Source organism: Panthera uncia, assembly GCF_023721935.1.
Source record: "Panthera uncia isolate 11264 chromosome B2 unlocalized genomic scaffold, Puncia_PCG_1.0 HiC_scaffold_25, whole genome shotgun sequence".
Lineage (NCBI taxonomy): Eukaryota > Metazoa > Chordata > Mammalia > Carnivora > Felidae > Panthera > Panthera uncia.
Window position 1 is genome coordinate 23,833,091 of NW_026057581.1, and position 17,427 is coordinate 23,850,517.

Consider the following 17,427-nt stretch of genomic DNA (forward strand, 5'->3'; position numbering starts at 1 on the left):
TTCAGGATTCCCACTTTACACTGCATGATTTCAATGGGTTCCCTGGTTCACAACCAAAGCCTTTGAGCCTCTCCTATGTCCTTTGTTGGGGACAAGAGCAGTGCCTGCAAAAAGGAGAAAAGCCTTTCTCTTTAGAGCTCTCTGCCTATATGTCTAAGTCCAGCTGTGTTCCCTGCAGGTAACAAATATGTACCTCGGGCTATCCTGGTGGATCTGGAGCCAGGCACCATGGACTCAGTCAGGTCTGGACCATTCGGTCAGATCTTCAGGCCAGACAACTTCGTGTTTGGTGAGTGACTGGCATGGCTGATGGCATGGGAGGCTCATTTGACAGCTCGGGGTGGAGGGGTGTATGACTGCCCAAGGGAGAAAGTAGCTTACTGTGTGAAGAACATCCCTGTTGTGTGTGCCAGTTCAGTCTTTGTGTCGGCTAAAACAATTTGCCTTTCAGCCTTAATAGTCAGGTATTCCTAGTCTTTCTTATTTATAATTATATGTATAACCACATATTTTAATGTCTGGTCATTTTGGTGATAATCTGAAGTAATCCTAACACTGACTCATTAATCTACATGAAGGGGTTTAAGGTAAAAGAATTTAGTCCAGTCATCAGTGACTTACGAAGTCTCTCCCTCTGGCAGGCCAGAGTGGTGCTGGAAACAACTGGGCAAAGGGCCACTACACAGAGGGAGCCGAGCTGGTCGACTCGGTCCTGGACGTGGTGAGGAAGGAATCAGAAAGCTGTGACTGTCTGCAGGGCTTCCAGCTGACCCACTCGCTGGGGGGCGGCACAGGGTCTGGGATGGGCACCCTGCTCATCAGCAAGATCCGGGAGGAGTACCCCGACCGCATCATGAACACCTTCAGCGTCATGCCCTCGCCCAAGGTGTCAGACACGGTGGTCGAGCCCTACAACGCCACCCTGTCGGTGCACCAGCTGGTGGAGAACACAGATGAAACCTACTGCATCGACAACGAGGCGCTGTACGACATCTGCTTCCGCACCCTGAAACTGACCACCCCCACGTACGGCGACCTCAACCACCTGGTGTCGGCCACCATGAGCGGGGTCACCACCTGCCTGCGCTTCCCGGGCCAGCTGAACGCCGACCTGCGCAAGCTGGCCGTGAACATGGTGCCCTTCCCGCGCCTGCACTTCTTCATGCCCGGCTTCGCGCCGCTCACCAGCCGGGGCAGCCAGCAGTACCGCGCGCTCACGGTGCCCGAGCTGACCCAGCAGATGTTCGACTCCAAGAACATGATGGCCGCGTGCGACCCGCGCCACGGCCGCTACCTGACCGTGGCTGCCATCTTCCGCGGCCGCATGTCCATGAAGGAGGTGGACGAGCAGATGCTCAACGTGCAGAACAAGAACAGCAGCTACTTCGTCGAGTGGATCCCCAACAACGTGAAGACGGCCGTGTGCGACATCCCGCCGCGCGGCCTCAAGATGTCGGCCACCTTCATCGGCAACAGCACGGCCATCCAGGAGCTGTTCAAGCGCATCTCGGAGCAGTTCACGGCCATGTTCCGGCGCAAGGCCTTCCTGCACTGGTACACGGGCGAGGGCATGGATGAGATGGAGTTCACCGAGGCCGAGAGCAACATGAACGACCTGGTGTCCGAGTACCAGCAGTACCAGGACGCCACGGCCGACGAGCAGGGCGAGTTCGAGGAGGAGGAGGGCGAGGACGAGGCTTAAGCTCGCGGTGTAAAGCGGGTTAGGGAAAGCTGAGAAGGAAAAGCACGGGGGAGGGGGGCTTAGTGGTGAAAATCTCGTGGCAGTCGAAGGAAAGAAGCATGGTCTTCTCTAGGTGTGTGCGCGGCATCTCTGGTGCTCTTCACTGTTGCCTGTCATTTGGTTTCCTTTCTTTTTGTAATATTGACGACATCAATGTAACATTTGAGCTATTTCTGAACTACTGTTGTAACGGCTAAAATCACATAAACGTTTGTGTCCTAATGGTGTCCTCTCTTCTGCCTCCTTCTCTTTATTGAGTTCTTTATTGCCATTTGAATGTAACTTTTGGAACACATTATATTAAATTCTTCCTCTAGCAAAGGGAAGGGATGGGTGAAAATGAATTTACCGATGGCATGCTAAAATTGAACCAACCACAGTCATACCCAGCTGAAGATGTGACATCAACCCGAATTTGTAAATGCCTTTAAATATTTTATTAGTTGAAAGGTTGCCTACTTGAAAGCCAACTAAGTGTCCTTTCATGTAGAAATCCTACTGTGTCTTCACTTGCTTTACCAAAAAAATATTTTTTTTAATAAGTTACTGCGTGCAAACAGCACAAAATTCTAAAGGATAGAGAGTGGAAAGTACATCTCTTCCTCCTGTGTTTCTTGCTACACTTTTCTTCCCTGGAGGGCGACCATTCTTATTGTTCTTTCCTGAATCCTTGCAGAAATATCCCATATGTCTTCAAATCTGGGTAGATTATTCCCTTTTTTTCCCTTCACACATTTTATGATAGGAACACTGTTCTGCTGACTCTTCTTCACTGAACAGTTTATCTTCAAAATATAGAGAGCTTCCCTCCTTTAAATGGATACACAGTATGGTGCCATACTTTATTTAACCAGTTCCCTACCAATGGACATGTAGGTTGTTCACACTTTTTTCCTACAGTATAGTGCCACAATAAATAATTTTGTGTATATGTCATTGTGTGTATGAGAATAGCTATCCCTTAAATTTTTCCATGGAAATTTTCTGCCAAGTTGTGTCATGCTCTGCCTTAGTTTGGGCTGGTCAGTTTCTCATTTGGGGAAGAGAAGCGGAGAGTAAGTTATAAACAAAGGTACAAAATTTGTTTACATACCCTTATAGAAAGAAAAATAAATAAAACACTGGAGCTATAATTTTTCTCATTTTTTAAACAAATGCAAAATTGGAAAAATTATTACTTTAAATCTGACCCTGTATTTATTTCATTCTACTTGCTTCTATTCCTACACAAATGTTTTTTTTGTTTGTTTTTTTTAATTAATTTATTTTTTAAGGAATTTTTTTTTTTACATTTATTTATTTTTGAGGGACAGAGTGAGCAGGGGAGGGTCAGAGAGAGAGAAGGAGACACAGAATCAGAAGCAGGCTCCAGGCTCCGAGCTGTCAGCACAGAGCCCAATGTGGGGCTCGAACCCACGAACCGTGAGATCATGACCTGAGCTGAAGTCCGACGCTCAACCGACTGAGCCACCCAGGTGCCCCTGTTTTGTTTTGTTTTTTTAAAGAAGGAGGAGGAGGAGAAAAGATGAGGGGTGGGTAAGGGATTTCTGTTTTAAAGAGGCTGAGGTATTCATGAAAACAGTTCCAAAGAAAAAGTGTGAGCAGCGTCATTCTAAATGGTGTGAAAACGGCCCTCACAATGGAAAAGAGCAGCAGTTTACAAGAATTCTATATTATAAAAACTAGACCTAGTGATGAGTAGGGGCACGAGTCAAGAGTCAGTGACTTCTGTTTCAATATTCTGTATTTAACAGTGAACTGGCTGGTGCCATTCCTGCTGGGCTGATGTAAAGCTTCCAACAACCTAATTGAAGGGGAACATTGGTTTTAAATGCCCTGAACACTTGGGTCAGCTGCCAGGGCCCCCTGGATCCTTGGCCATGCATTCCCCACAACCTGTCAGACACATGATCCAGTGACTTTGGAGAAGACAGGGATCACTGCCAGGTGCTTCTTGGCATATTGTAAGTATCCTGCCTCTTTCGCACCTTGTGAGAAGGGGACAGGCAGGCACCCAGCAGGCCAGCCTGCTAGCCTGTCAGCATACCCAGGTCTGTGTGCTGCTAGACCTTACTTCCGCATGATCAGAACAGTGGGTGCCAGACTGACCAGTCCAAGCAGATGCTCTGGGGCAAAGCTTTAAAAGCACAGTTGTATACTATGACTTGGAATGCGTACTTAGGAAAACAGTTCAAAAGCAAGAAAATGCAGACTAACACTTAGATTAAAAGATACTTTTTGAAACTCTTAGTTTCCTTTGTTGCATTACCATTGTACATTGATGGAATTTGTAGTGGTGGGAATAGTCATGGCAGTGGGGCTGGTGGGGCTGGTGGTGGTGGTGGTGAGTGTATGTGTGTACGTGTATGTGTGTGGGTTTTCACCCCTCAACAAAGGAAATGTTCTATTGCTCCCTGAGGTGCCACCAAGAGGATATTCACTATTAGGCAGACACAGTATCCAAAGTATAAAACCCACTGGGATGTGATGCAGGATTCAAAGGTTGGGATTCAAAGGTTGGGGTTAGGGAGGAGAAGCTGGAGTTACCTTGAGGTCCTTCCAAGAATCTGAGAAGGAACAGAAATCCCATATGTTCCAAATTTGTCTGCCCCTCTACATCAGCCCCAGAGATGATCTTAGACTATGTTGGAGCTCCCATTTCATCACAAGTGTGTTCAATTAATCGAAATTTGAACCAAAGAGATCATCTAGCTTGACCTCTTTATTTTGGAAGGGAAGAGATTGAAGCTCAGTGACTTTTGTTTAAGGTCACTGGACTTTTTCTGTACAAATCAGATCTTGGACTCAGGGTTCTTCTCTCTACAACATCTCTCAGGTTCTGTTATATACAAGGCCACATGAAAACGAGAAAGAGAAATGTCCTGGCTTCCAGAAAAAAATTCCAATGCAACTCAACCTCCCTGGATAGGTTGGGCACAGATGAAATGCTGAAGGGCCTTTGTCTCTAGTGGCATCACTGTTTGACTGATGATGCTGAATTTCCTGGTTCTAAAACACTGCAGATACACTGTTCTAGTGTAATCATGGTGGCTAGAATGTTCTGTCGGGGGATGGTTACTGTGAAAATGAGTAGGAAGTTAATGAGTAGGAAGTAGCACATTGGAGTGCCACCTTCTACACATCCCCATTTTAGTTGAGATGTGACTTATATACAAGACAAAGCTGTTTGACAACTACTGTAATGCTGATTTCCTTCCAGTGTTTAAGAGAGATTCTATCATGTAGTCATGCTTTTTTTAAATGCACCTCAAAGTTGAGCTATTACCTTGAAAATTGGCCCACTCATACCTTTGTTTCTTAGAAGCTTTCCCCCCATCTTCCCTGTTCCTCATGTTTTTCTTCAGGCATGCTTGCCAACACATACCCAGAGAAGCCTATTTGGGTGCAGTCTATTTCACTCAAAATGTTTCATAGTCATATTTCCTTTTCCTTTTAACTGAGATAGAATTTACAGGCCATAAAAATTCACCTGCAGAAGAGTACAAATCAGTGAGTTTTATTCACAGAGTTGTGCAACTGTTACCACTATGTAATTGCAGGGCATTTTCATCACCCAAAAAACAAGCCCCATGCCCATTGGCAGACCTTCCCTCTCCGCTCTTCCTCCAGCCCCTTGGCAACCACTACTCTTTCTGACACTATGGATTTGCCTAGTCTAGACATTTCATGTAAATGGAATCATACACTCTGTTTTTTTTGTGTCTGGTTTTTTTTTTTTTTTTTTTACTTTGCATAATGTTTCCAAGGGTCATCCATGCCATAGCACGTGTCAGTGCCTCAGTCCTGTTTATGGATGAATATTATTCCATTGCATGGATATGCCACATTTTGTTTATCAGTTCGTCACTTGGTGGACATTTAGGTTGTTTCCACTTTTTAGCTATCAAGAATAATGCTGCTGGGCACCTGAGTGGCTCAGTTGGTTAAAGGTCCAACACAGTTTTGGCTTATGTCATGATCTCATGGTTTGTGGGTTTGAGTCCCACGTTGGGCTTCATGCTGACAGTGTGGAACCTACTTGGGATTCTCTCTCCCCATCTCTCTCTGTCCCTCCCCTGCTTGCTCTCTCGCTCTCTCTCAAAATAAATAAATAAACTTAAAAAATTAAAAAAATAATAACACTGCTATGAATATTCATGTACGTGTGTGTTTGTGTGTGTGTGTGTGTGTGTGTTTCTCCTGGCTATATACCTAGGAGTGGAATTGTAGGGTCACATGTAACTCTATGCTCAAAATCATTTTAACTTCCACCTAACGATGTAAATGCTTTTGAATTTGCCCAGATGGCCAAGATAAAATAGAGATTAGGAAAGCCTTGGGATTTTGTACTTGTGCACTCATATAGAGTCTTACTATTGTATAGTTAGAGGAATGGAGGGGACTGTAGAGATCTAAGCAGGGAAGAGGGGGAAGAGGGAGGGTAAAAACGTACCTTCTAGCTAAGTAAGCCACCTTAAAAATAATGTCAGGAGTCCCCCCAAAGACTTCTTCTTCCATTGCATTGGCTACCCTTTTTGCAGGGAAGGCTGTACAAATAGGCTTTTAGATGGACACATTATACCCCCAATAATTTAGAGGTTCTGTTAGAAAGGAAGAAGTGGAGAATGGACACTGGATGGGAAACTGGAAGTTTCTTTCATAATTAAAAAGTGGTCAAGAAGTGACATTAACCCAGATCTCTCAGCTCTTTTCCAGTGCTCTCTGTAGATATAAGTTTGCAAAGGGCTTCATGTTTAAAGTGCTCATTTTCCAAAGCACAGAGCTGAAGACTGAATGAAAGGTTTCTTTTCTTGTCTTGTCTTTTTTTAAGTAGGCTTCACACCCAGCACAGAGCCCAACTCATGACCCTGAGGTCAAAACCTGAGCTGAGATCAAGAGTCAGATACTTAACCGACTGGGCCACCCAGATGCCCCTGAAAGAAGATGTCTCTTCTTCGGGATTACAATATTTAGAAAATTTAGAGTCAAATTTCTAAATCAAAATGTTTACTTAGTTCTCAGCATTTCTAATTTGTGATCAACTGATGACAACACACATTCATGACTTCTAGAGAAATTCCTTTCAAAGATCTATAATGAAATGTTCGTAGTAGTAGGTTGTGCTGATCGTGAACATTTGGCCTATAGGCCAAAGCAATAGGATTTTTCTTTCATGAATGTATTTCACTGTGACTTGCAAACTTGATCACTGAGGAGAAAGAACCAAAGCTACTTTGGTGAATCGGGTGGGAGGAGAGGGCACCAGGGAACACACCAGGCATGAGCAACTGTGGGGCCACATGGGTCACATGGAAGAAATTATGGGAGACACCTGCTCAGGAAGATACTGGTAGGCATCAGTGACTAGTGCAAGTCAAAGGGCTAGAGGGCCAGCCCATGCCAGGGAATCTGAGATACCCATATCCAGAAGTAGCTGGGAATCTTGGAGGTCAGCTGAGAGGGACAAGCTTTCAGAGGTTAGGACAGGAAGAGTCAAACATTAAGTAGGAAAGATTGTTCAAAGCTAATGCTCTGATGAGTGAACTATGCCTAAGTGAGCCAGATCTAGAGAAGCAAGTTACCAGACTCTGCTTTCCTTTAGATCTCTGGGTAGTTAGGCATAATTTTAGGGTCTCATTTACAGGAAAGAGGAAGGGAATCAACATTTACCAAATGCCTACCATGTGCTAGGAATGCTTTGCAGAGACTATAGTATAGAATGAGAAACACCTCATTTATGTCATTTATTAACTTCGGGTCCTTAACAAGCTACCCCCCACCTCTCTAAATCCTCCTATAAAACAGAGTTCTTAATATCTACTTATCAGAGGTTTAAATGTCATTGAGGTGTATACAGTGATAAGAAAATGATAATGACCAGTATTAATCGAATGTGAACTGTTTGTTACACATTTTTCTCATTTCATCCTACAGAAATGCTATATAGTTTAGGTGCTTTTGACTGAGTCCAAGATAATTTAAAAGTTTGCTCATGAAAAGGTAAGTTTTGGAAATTATGGACTCACATAATCAAAAAGTCCAGGGGCAGATCTTTCAAGTTCCACCATGATTACATCTGTAGCCTCTAAATACGTTATCAGAACTTTTTCCTTTATTACTGTCCTACCTCCGCATTCTGTTTCAGCTTCATTCTTTGGCGGGCTTTCCCCACATAGTGGCACCTTTAGGCTCATTTCAACCCACCCTATTGCTAGAGAACCAGAGAAAAGAAGAAGGTAGACTGGTCAGAACTGTGTCAGGTGCCCATCCCTGAATCAGTAATGTGAGAAAGGAAAAGACACACTAATCAACTAACTACCTGTATCATGTGCCCTCCTAGCAGGTGCACAAGGAAGGGCCACGTGACTGACAGTCTCATCGTTTAGGGAACTGACAGTTTCTAAAAGAATTCAGGCTTAGATTAAACAATTTGCCCCAAATCACTCAGCTCTAAGTGGAGGATCTGGATGTAAACCCTAGGGATTTCTGACTCCAAAGTGCATGATATTTGCAGCACAACATCAAAAAAGTGATGAGAGCCACGTATAAAGGGATATCTAGAGCAGCAGGTGAGGACACATGCCTGATACACAGATAAGCAAATCTTCAGAGGTTCCATCTTGACTATTGACTCAAGTCTAAATTCAAAGAACTGGACCATCTGGCAAACCTCTTCACCTCCCTTATTAGTTTCCAATATACTGCACGATTACTTTCTTTTATTAATTTCTCCAACTAAAATGTCACACTTCCTCTTCTCCATCCTTCACCATTGTAGATACCATCCTCCCCTCCCCCCTAGAATATCCTGTTTTACTTCTCTTCCCAAAATGATTTTCAGCTCTTAGCATTATACTAAGGTTCTACTTCTTCTCAGAAAACTTTCTTTACCTGATGCCTCATGTGGCACATTCTTTGCATTCCGTATAATAAAAGTCTAGTCCTAGGAGCCAGGCCATTTCAACTCGAGTCCTAACATTTTCACCTTCAATTTTGGTTATTGTTCGTTGGTTCTCTATTATGAGTGAGGTTTTTTTATTCCGTTTTTATCTCCACTATTGGTTTCATTGTGTGTATGTTTTTTAGTGGTTATTCTAATTTGTTCTTTTTAATTTTTTTAATGTTTATTTTTTGAGAGACAGAGAGAGAGAGAGAGAGAGAGAGAGAGAGAGAGAGAAAATGAGTGGGGGAAGGGCAGAGAAAGAGGAGGACACAGGATCTGAAGCAGGCTCCAGACTATGAGCTGTCAGCACAGAACCCAACATGGAGCTCGAACTCACAAACCGTGAGATCATGACCTGAGCTGAAGTTGGTAACTTAACCAACTGAGCCAGCCAGGCGCCCCTCTAGGGTTTTTAAGATAAATCTTTAACTTACCATCATCTACCTTCAAAATAGTGTCTCATTTCACATACAGGATGAGATCCTTCCAGTAGTGTGCTTGCATTGACCCTTCTGTTCTCTGTGCGTTTGTAGCCATATCTTATTTTCACATATTTGAAAACCCCACTCTACACTGTCACTGCTTTGCTTTAAACAGTTATTATAAAACATTAAAAACTAAGGAAAACATATTTATCCACATATTTACCAATTCAGGTCTCTTCCTCTGTTTGGGTTGAATAACATTTTCTTCTACCTGAAAAGCTTCCTTTCACATTTTTTGTTCGCTGATCTTCTGGCAATGAGTCTTTCAGCTTTTGTTTGGCTGAAAAAATCTTCATTCTGCTTCATTTTTGACAGATATTTTTGCTGGATATAGAATTTTACATAGATGATGTATTTTCTGCCGACACTTTAAAAATGCCATTCTAGGGGCATCTGGGTGGCTCAGTCGGCTCAGGTCATGATCTCACCGTTCATGAGTTCCAGCTCCACATCGGGCTCTGTGCTGACAGCTCAGAGCCTGGAGCCTGCTTCTGATTCTGTGTCTCCCTGTCTCTCTGCCCCTCTCCTGCTCATGCTCTGTCTCTCTCTGTCTCTCAACAATAAATAAATGTTAAAAAAAAAAAAAAAGTTTAAAGATGGCATTGTATTGTCTCCTGACTTGTGTTGTATGAGCAGTTACTAGTCATTATCAACTTTGTTTCCCTGTATGTAATGTTTTATTATGCCTCGCTGCTTTTATTAAGATGATCTCTTTTCTTCCCTTTTTAAAAAAAAACTTGTTATTTAAGAAGAGTGGACATACTTGGAATAGGTTGGATCTTTTCGAAGCTTGCTTCTAAGCTACAATAGGGCAAGTCCAGAGTACTCTTAGGTCTCGGGATAATTTAGCCCCACTATTAAGGCAATGCCCAGGAGGCATTTCCATTCCAGCTCACAGGAACATAAATCATTCCTAGCCCTCTGTGACCTCAAGGAATTGTTTGGTTTACTGCTTTCCAGTTGTTCCTTCCCTATTCTTGAGTAATTTCTAATTTTGTATGTGCCTGTCAATTCTCAGCCCAAGACTGGAGAGGACCTTTCTGCAGATCTCCAGAGCTCTCTGGGAGAGATTTTACATAGATGATGTATTCCTCCCCCGTCTGTCATGCATTGCTTGTTGTGCAATGTCCTGAGAAATATTGGTTCATATATTTTGCCCCCCTTTTTAGTTATTGCAGTCAGGAAGATATATCTAACGCTGATTGCCTCATCCCAGCCAAAAGTAGAAATCCTGTCTTCATTTTCTTTGATTAAAATGTGTTTTCGGGGCACCTGGGTGTCGGTTGGGCGCCCAACTCTTGATTTTGGCTCAGGTCATGATCTCACGGTTCCTGAGTTCGAGCCCTGCATTGGGCTCTATGCTGATGGTGCAGAGCCTGCTTTGGATTCTCTCTCTCTCTGTCTCTCTCTCTGTCCCTCCCATGCTCTCTCTCTCTCTCTCTCTCTCTCAAAATAAATAAATTTTAAAAGTGTGTTTTCTTTCTTTCCATCTACTAATTCTCTTAGTGTCCATCCTGTTTCCTTGCTCTTGTGTTCCTTTTAATTTGGACTTCATTTTTAACTTTTTCTTTATTTTTACCTTTTTTTCTCAGTTCTTTCACTTATTTACAAATATTTCTTTTCTCCAAGAATCTCATGTCAGAGTTTTTCTAATTTTAACATATTTTTTCCTTATATATCTGTTATCCTTTGCTTGACTTTCCTTCTTTTTTTGGCAAATTTGAAATTTGAGGTGACAGTTTTCACTAGTTTGTATCTGTTGTCTTTCTGGCATACTTTCATCATTTGTAAGACATTAGTCTGCTCCTGTTTATTCTTGATTTTATTGGATTTGATCATGATCCTTTTCTGTTGCCCATTTTTAGATGAAATGAGTTTTACGGTGGTTTTAGGAGTAAGAGAAAGGCCAGGATAGTTTTAAGGGGTGAATGGCTCTATAGCTCCCCCTTCTGTTGGCTTCAGAAGCCGCCCTACTTTAAAGATCTTCAATGTTGCCTCTCCTTCATTTTTACTGGGATATTCTTTTTCCTTTGCTGCTGTTAATCTTATCCTCCATATCATGGAATCTCCTTCCAGCAGTTTTTATTCACTTTCAGGCTTGTTCTGAAAGGGATTTTGGTTTTTTAGTTTGAGCATTCATTTAGTTAGCTTCTTGGTCTGTTTTTTGTTTCTTTGTTTTTTTGGGGTTTTTTGATGGGGGAGGTGGTGCTGATGGGGAAGGATGGTCAAGGGAGATTCAAACCTATGGTCCCACCTCCACTATCTTCCACATCTCCCAGAATCCAGTCATTTCTAAAGTCTTGTAGCTCCATCTGTCATGTTTCTATTTAATTATTCATTTACTTCAACAAATATTTATTGGGTACCCACTGCGTGCATGATGTTGTGCTAAAAATTACAAATAGGAATAAACATACTCTAGCCTTCAAGGAGTCTCCAAAGTCAGTCAGGGAGGCAAGTATAAGCACAATTAAGTACAGCCAGACTGCGGTAAATGCTGTGAAGGTGCCATGGAGACACAGAGATGACAACAACTAATTCTTATTGGTTTGAAGCCAGGGCAATTTTCATAAAGAAGCAACATTTACATTCCCCCAAACTAAAAGGTCTAATGTGATCCACATAATAATAGGAATCAGGATTCTTGTAGGAGGGTGGACTGATTTAAACAGTAGCTCTTGAAACAGCCAAGCTATGTTATTAAAGAAAATGCAGCGAGATAATGAGTACTGTCTCCTGTACAGAACTGTGTGCTTCTTGTCACCCTCAGCATGGACTCCTTTTCCTTCTATTGTTTTATTTGCTAGCAATGCTGACAGGTCTCTGGGAGGAAGACAGTATGACTGTTACTTGTTGTAGATCCTGTCTCTTTCTCTTCACGGGAGACACACCAGACTACAGCTTGCCACTCTTCTGCTGGAAGCGGGGTCCTGCACTCAGCATTCCTGCCTTCTTGACCTGTGGTGTTCACCCCCAGCCCTGCACCATCCGGTCACCTGGGTAGGCTCACAGTCTGGCTCCTTGGCTAGCATTTCACACAATCAAGCTCCTTTGTTTGGGTATTCTTATAAAGCCAAGGGGTTGGTGTGTGTGCTGGCACAGGAAGAGGGCGGGCTGCCATCTACCCAGCTTTTACCCAGAGCAGTCTTTGTGGGCAGATCTTCATTATACAGCACCCATGTGTGGGTCTGACTTCTATTCATAAGAATGTAAAAAAAAATTTTTTTTTTGGTGTTGAATCCTGTACTCAACTATGCAAGGCTTCAACTAGGTTTTTTTTTTTTTTTTTTAACATAGAAGATGTGGTTATTTTCTGCAGTATTTCCTCAGTCTGTGATGTTATTGCTTCTTACAGAACCAGAAGCTCAGAAGCAGGAGGAGGCCAGCCAGGCAGGAGGTGGAAGAAAGGAGGATGTGAGTTAAAGAAGGCCTTCTCTATATGAGCACCAATAATGACCTTCCAGAAAGAGGAGCCTGTTAAGGGGAAACACAGCTGGAAGCTGTTGACTAAAAGAGGAGGAAGAGGAAGAGAATTTACAGTCCAGGACAGGAGGGATTAACAGCCTTCCTAGATGCCCCTCATCCTGGCCCTTCTGGGTGCCCTGCCATCCCCAGACCAGCTTCTATGTCCAGGCCTTCAGGCAAGTCACTGCAAGATCACCACTCCTCCTGCAATCTAGGGGTTCACTGACACTCCCAATTTCTCGCCAGGTGGGGAGCCCTTTTGCAAGATCGTTTCTTTAAAAAAAAAAGGTTTGTTTGTTTTTTTAAGTTTATTTATTTAGAGAGAGACAGAGAGTGTGAGTGGGGAGGGGCTGAGAGAGAGGGAGAGAAAGAGAATCCCAAGCAGGCTCTGCACTGTCAGCATGGAGGCCGATGCAGGGCTTGAACTCATGAACTGTGAGATCATGACCTGAGCCTAAATCAAGAGTCGGATGCTTAACCAAGTGAGCCCCCCAGGCACCCCTGTAGAACAGTTCTGTAAGATGAACTTAGAAACTTCATTGAAGAAATTAGAAACTACAAACTCTAGAGGCACCTGGGTGGCTCAGTCAGCTGAGCGTCTGACTTTGGCTCAGGTCATAATCTCACAGCTCATGAGTTCAAGCCCCGCGTAGGGCTCTGTGCTGACAGCTCAGAGCCTGGAGCCTGCTTTGGATTCTGTGTCTCCCTCTCTCTCTGCCCCTCCCCCACTCATGCCATGTCTCCCTCTGTCTCTCAAAAATAAATAAACATTAAAAAAAAAAAAGAAAAAGAAACGAGAAACTCTAAAGCTTGGGAGCAGAGGACTTCTAAGCTGCAAGATTCTTGTCCTAACTCAACTGTCTTGCAGATTGGCTCAGCTGGCACCGTCCACTGGGCTCTCCTCCGCCATCTTCCTTACTTCAACCCTGTCTGAGTTGGGCACCAAGCAAAGAGACTGGGTCATTTGGGCCACAATGGACCTGGGATGGGGCCCTCTGTCCCCCTAAGTACTGGTTTCCTTCCTTCTCTCACTTCTGGGCATGGCCTGAGGTGGGAGCTCTGGCTTTGGGCTACTCAGGGTTTCTGTTTTGTTCTTTCAGTTATCCCTGAGCCACTGGCAATGTAGACACTTCCCCTTTGGACAGTCGGTATTTCTCTCTGGGGCTTCAAATCTTCTTGAACAAATCCTTCAGCTCCATGGCCTTAGCCTGGTATTCTCCCCCCACCTTGGCTCCATTTCTCCTGCCTTCCACACACACAGTCAACCGGTTGTTCATGACAACAGCATCTTTTAGTAAAGATCCCTCTATTTGTCCCAGACACATGGGCTGGAGTTTGGGACTGATTATGCCTCAGTTACGGGGACGTAGTAGGAGCACCTTGGTTCCAGGGAACACATCTACCCTGCAGTGAGATGGATAGCCAGATCCATATGTCCTGTTTTAACTCATTTTTTTTTTAACGTTTATTTATTGTTGAGACAGAGAGAGACAGAGCATGAACGGGGGAGGGGCAGAGAGAGAGGGAGACACAGAATCCGAAGCAGGCTCCAGGCTCAGAGCCATCAGCCTAGAGCCCGACACGGGGCTCAAACTCACGGACCGCGAGATGGTGACCTGAGCTGAAGTCTGACGCTTAACCAACTGAGCCACCCAGGCGCCCCATGTTTTAACTCATTTTTAAGCCATTCACTAAGTCCCAAGTTCCTTCTGAATGCTTTCTCTAGCTTTTAGCTCGTATGTCCAACAATAAATGAGCAAAGCTCTTTTGCTGAAGGTTTTGTCCAATAGAGCATCAAGCAGCTCTGCCACCGGTGCCCAAATGATAATCCGGCATTGTTCTGATTATAAGCTGTGTGACTTGGGCGAGTTACTTAACCTCTCTAGGTTTTAGTTTCTGCATCATTAAACTAGGAATGGTCATTATGGCTGTTCTATAAGGTTATATACAAATGCAATACCTAGAACAGTGCATTTGTGTACCTAGAACAGTGCTAAAATAGCAGTGTTTTTTTAAATGTTCACTTATTTATTTTGAGAGAGACAGAGAGAGTGTGTGAGTAGGGGAGGGGCACAGAGAGAGGGAGAGAGAATCCCAAGCAAACCATGAGATCATGACCTGAGTGGAGATCAAGAGCCAGACACTTAACTGACTGAGCCACCCAGGCACCCCCAGTATTTGATATTATTACTGATTGTGGTCAGGACTATGAATAGCATTAAACACGTACAGAAGAACTGTCATCTCTCTCTTTTTTTAATGTTTACTTAATTGATTTGAGAGAAAGAGAGAGACAGAGAGAGAGAGAAAGAGTGCAAGTGAGCGTGCACAAGTGGGGAAGGGGTAGAGAGAGTGGGAGACAGAATCCCAAGCAGGGCTCGAACTCATGAACCGTGAGATCATGACCTGAGCCGAAATCAAGAGTCGGACACTTAACCGACTGAGCCAGCCGGGCACCCCAGAACTGTCATCTCTTAAACAGAGTGCTCTCCCAGCCAAGCCTCCTACCTGTCTGTCCTCAGGAGGCATGGCTGGTACTCAAGTCAAAGAGCAGAGGGGTGGTGACACCACACACACACACACACACACACACAGTAGCTGAGTGAAGAGAGGGCATGGACGAGCCTCATTGTGGGCACTCCCAAAGTGTAAGGTTGAGCTCTTTGGCTCAGGCCCATGGTGCCAGCAGGACGGGCAAGTGTTGGGGGCTTTGTACTGCCAGGAAGCTCCATAGCCACCGTTGAGATCAGAGGTGGTGTGATGAACAGCACAAGCGAGCTTGGGCACAGCCTCGAAGGCCAACCATTTTGGAGGTGCTTCCTCTGCAAGAGGAATTGTGTTGGAAAAAGTAGGGGTTGAAGACAAACAGCCAAATTCTGTATCAGAAAGTGTGTCAGGGTCCAGGTGATCAAGAAAGGCAAGAAATAAATAAATAATCACAGCCTTTGTACCCAATGATGGTTGTTTGAATTTTATTGAGGAAAATGATGGAAGTTCTGGTGGCTGGATTTGGTCGCAAAGATCATGTTGTCAGTGACATTCCTAGAGACATTAAGGATGTCAAAGTAGCCAAAGTCTCTGTTTTGCTTGTATAAAAGGCAAGAAGGAAAGACCAGGATCTTACGTCTGATGGTGCACACACAACAGTAATACATTTTCATAGGCAAAAAAAAAAAAAAAAAAAAGGAAAAAAAAAACAGGCAAGTGTGAGGTTGAACTGTGTGAAGTTGCTGGGGTTTGGGAAGAAACTCATAGATTCCTGTTAGGTCCCACTTGGAGCCTCAGGAGAGGAGAAGTAGGGAAATGGGGATTTCTAGCTCTTCTCCCCTCTCCCAGGTCCTCCTGATGACTCCTCATGTAGGGCATAGCTTCCACACCCAGACTGACACCTCAAACTTTAGACTGCCTGCTCTCCCCCTCCCCCACCCCGGGGCACTTGTTAAAATGCAGATTCTGACTCAGCTGGGGACAGGGCTGGCTGCCCTACATTTCTAACAAGCACCCAGTGGATGCTGCTGCCGCCCCCAGACCATCCTGTGAGTAGCAGGGCTCTAGATAATGTTGTCGGTAGAGTTTTGACACATTCTAGCTCTGGAGCTCCCAGGATAAACCTTTCCCTGGCAACATTAGCATATTAAAAACAAAATGAAACAAAGCTGCACCTGGTTGTGCCTGTGACAGCGGTGTCACATTCCCCCACCCCCACCCCACCTGTCTGGAGAATTTCATAATCTACTTTTTTTGCTGCAAACCCACTAAGCCTATTAAAAAGGAACTTTTTCTTTTCCTTTATTCACTGATCTTTCATTCAACAGGTATTTACTGAGCACCTACCATGTCTACCATGAGGCACTGTGTAACACAGAAAAATTCCCACCCACGCCTTGGACTGTGGCAGGAGTCATTATTGGAAATGAAACCTGACCCTCTGTTATTTCTCTTACAATTCTGCTTCCACACAGTATAAAGTGCAAGCCCCCTAATATGGCACTTCTGATACCTGCTGAAAGCAGACTTACCCTCTCAGGGACAGCTCACCCTACCTCCAGCCCTGCCCAGTACTATACTTCTGTCCCCACAATCTCCTGCTGAGCAGTTCTGACCTTTGGCACCTGCTCCATCCCTCTTCCTGTAGACATTCATTGCTCACCCATCCATTTCCAGATGTGGCTCCCCTTCCCCAATCCGTTTTTTCTGAACGCCCACGTGGATTTCCTGCACCCCCTTGGTTCTGACAATTTTACACTGAAATTCTGCTTCTCTCTCTGCTACACTTGAAGTTTCTTAAGTGTAGAGAATGGTCTCAATCACTTCTCCATCAGCCAATTTTTGCTGAACTGCGTTTTGTTATAAGTACTATGCCCCCTGGTAGGAACCTCTGCCTGGTGGTTTTCCCATCTGAGATGCCCATGGACCTCAACCTGTTTCCAAGTCATTAGTTTTGGCCTCACAGCTGCTGGCAAAGGGCTGGGCTACAGACTGCTGAGGAATGAAAAATGTTCCAGGGTGAACGTGCATCATCCGTGCTATGTGACATTTTACAGCCCAGCTGTCGGGCCAGAATCAATAAAAACCCTGTCAGCACAGGGTGAGGAGAATATGAAGTAGGCAAGCAAAGGGCAGGAGGGTTTGGTGCTGATGTCTCTGGCCAAGCATGTTACCACTCTAGAGGGAGAGTGGGTCAGGAATTTTAGATCTGCTCCCACCGTGGAAATCTCAACTTTGGATATAATGCAATGGAAAAGGAATCCAAATGTTCTGTGCCTTCTAAAACTAGTTCTATCTTGCTTCAC

At 44.3% G+C, this 17,427-nt stretch overlaps 1 protein-coding gene and 1 pseudogene across 3 annotated transcripts in view; both read left to right on the forward strand.

The window, feature by feature from the left end:
• The window catches only part of TUBB2A (tubulin beta 2A class IIa), a 55,517-nt gene that overhangs the window by 1,256 nt on the left and 36,834 nt on the right, over nucleotides 1-17,427 (forward strand). The window contains exons 3-4 of one of the 3 annotated variants that reach the window (XM_049655105.1): nucleotides 179-289; nucleotides 642-1,703. The exons of the other annotated variants lie outside the window; for them this stretch is intronic. Of the exons in view, the coding sequence (XP_049511062.1) occupies nucleotides 179-289; nucleotides 642-1,702 (1,172 nt within the window). The 3' untranslated portion in view covers nucleotide 1,703. Of the gene's footprint in view, nucleotides 1-178; nucleotides 290-641; nucleotides 1,704-17,427 lie in introns of those variants that run through there. 3 annotated transcript variants of the gene reach the window in all.
• On the forward strand, nucleotides 4,050-15,764 carry LOC125908468 (40S ribosomal protein S23-like; annotated as a pseudogene).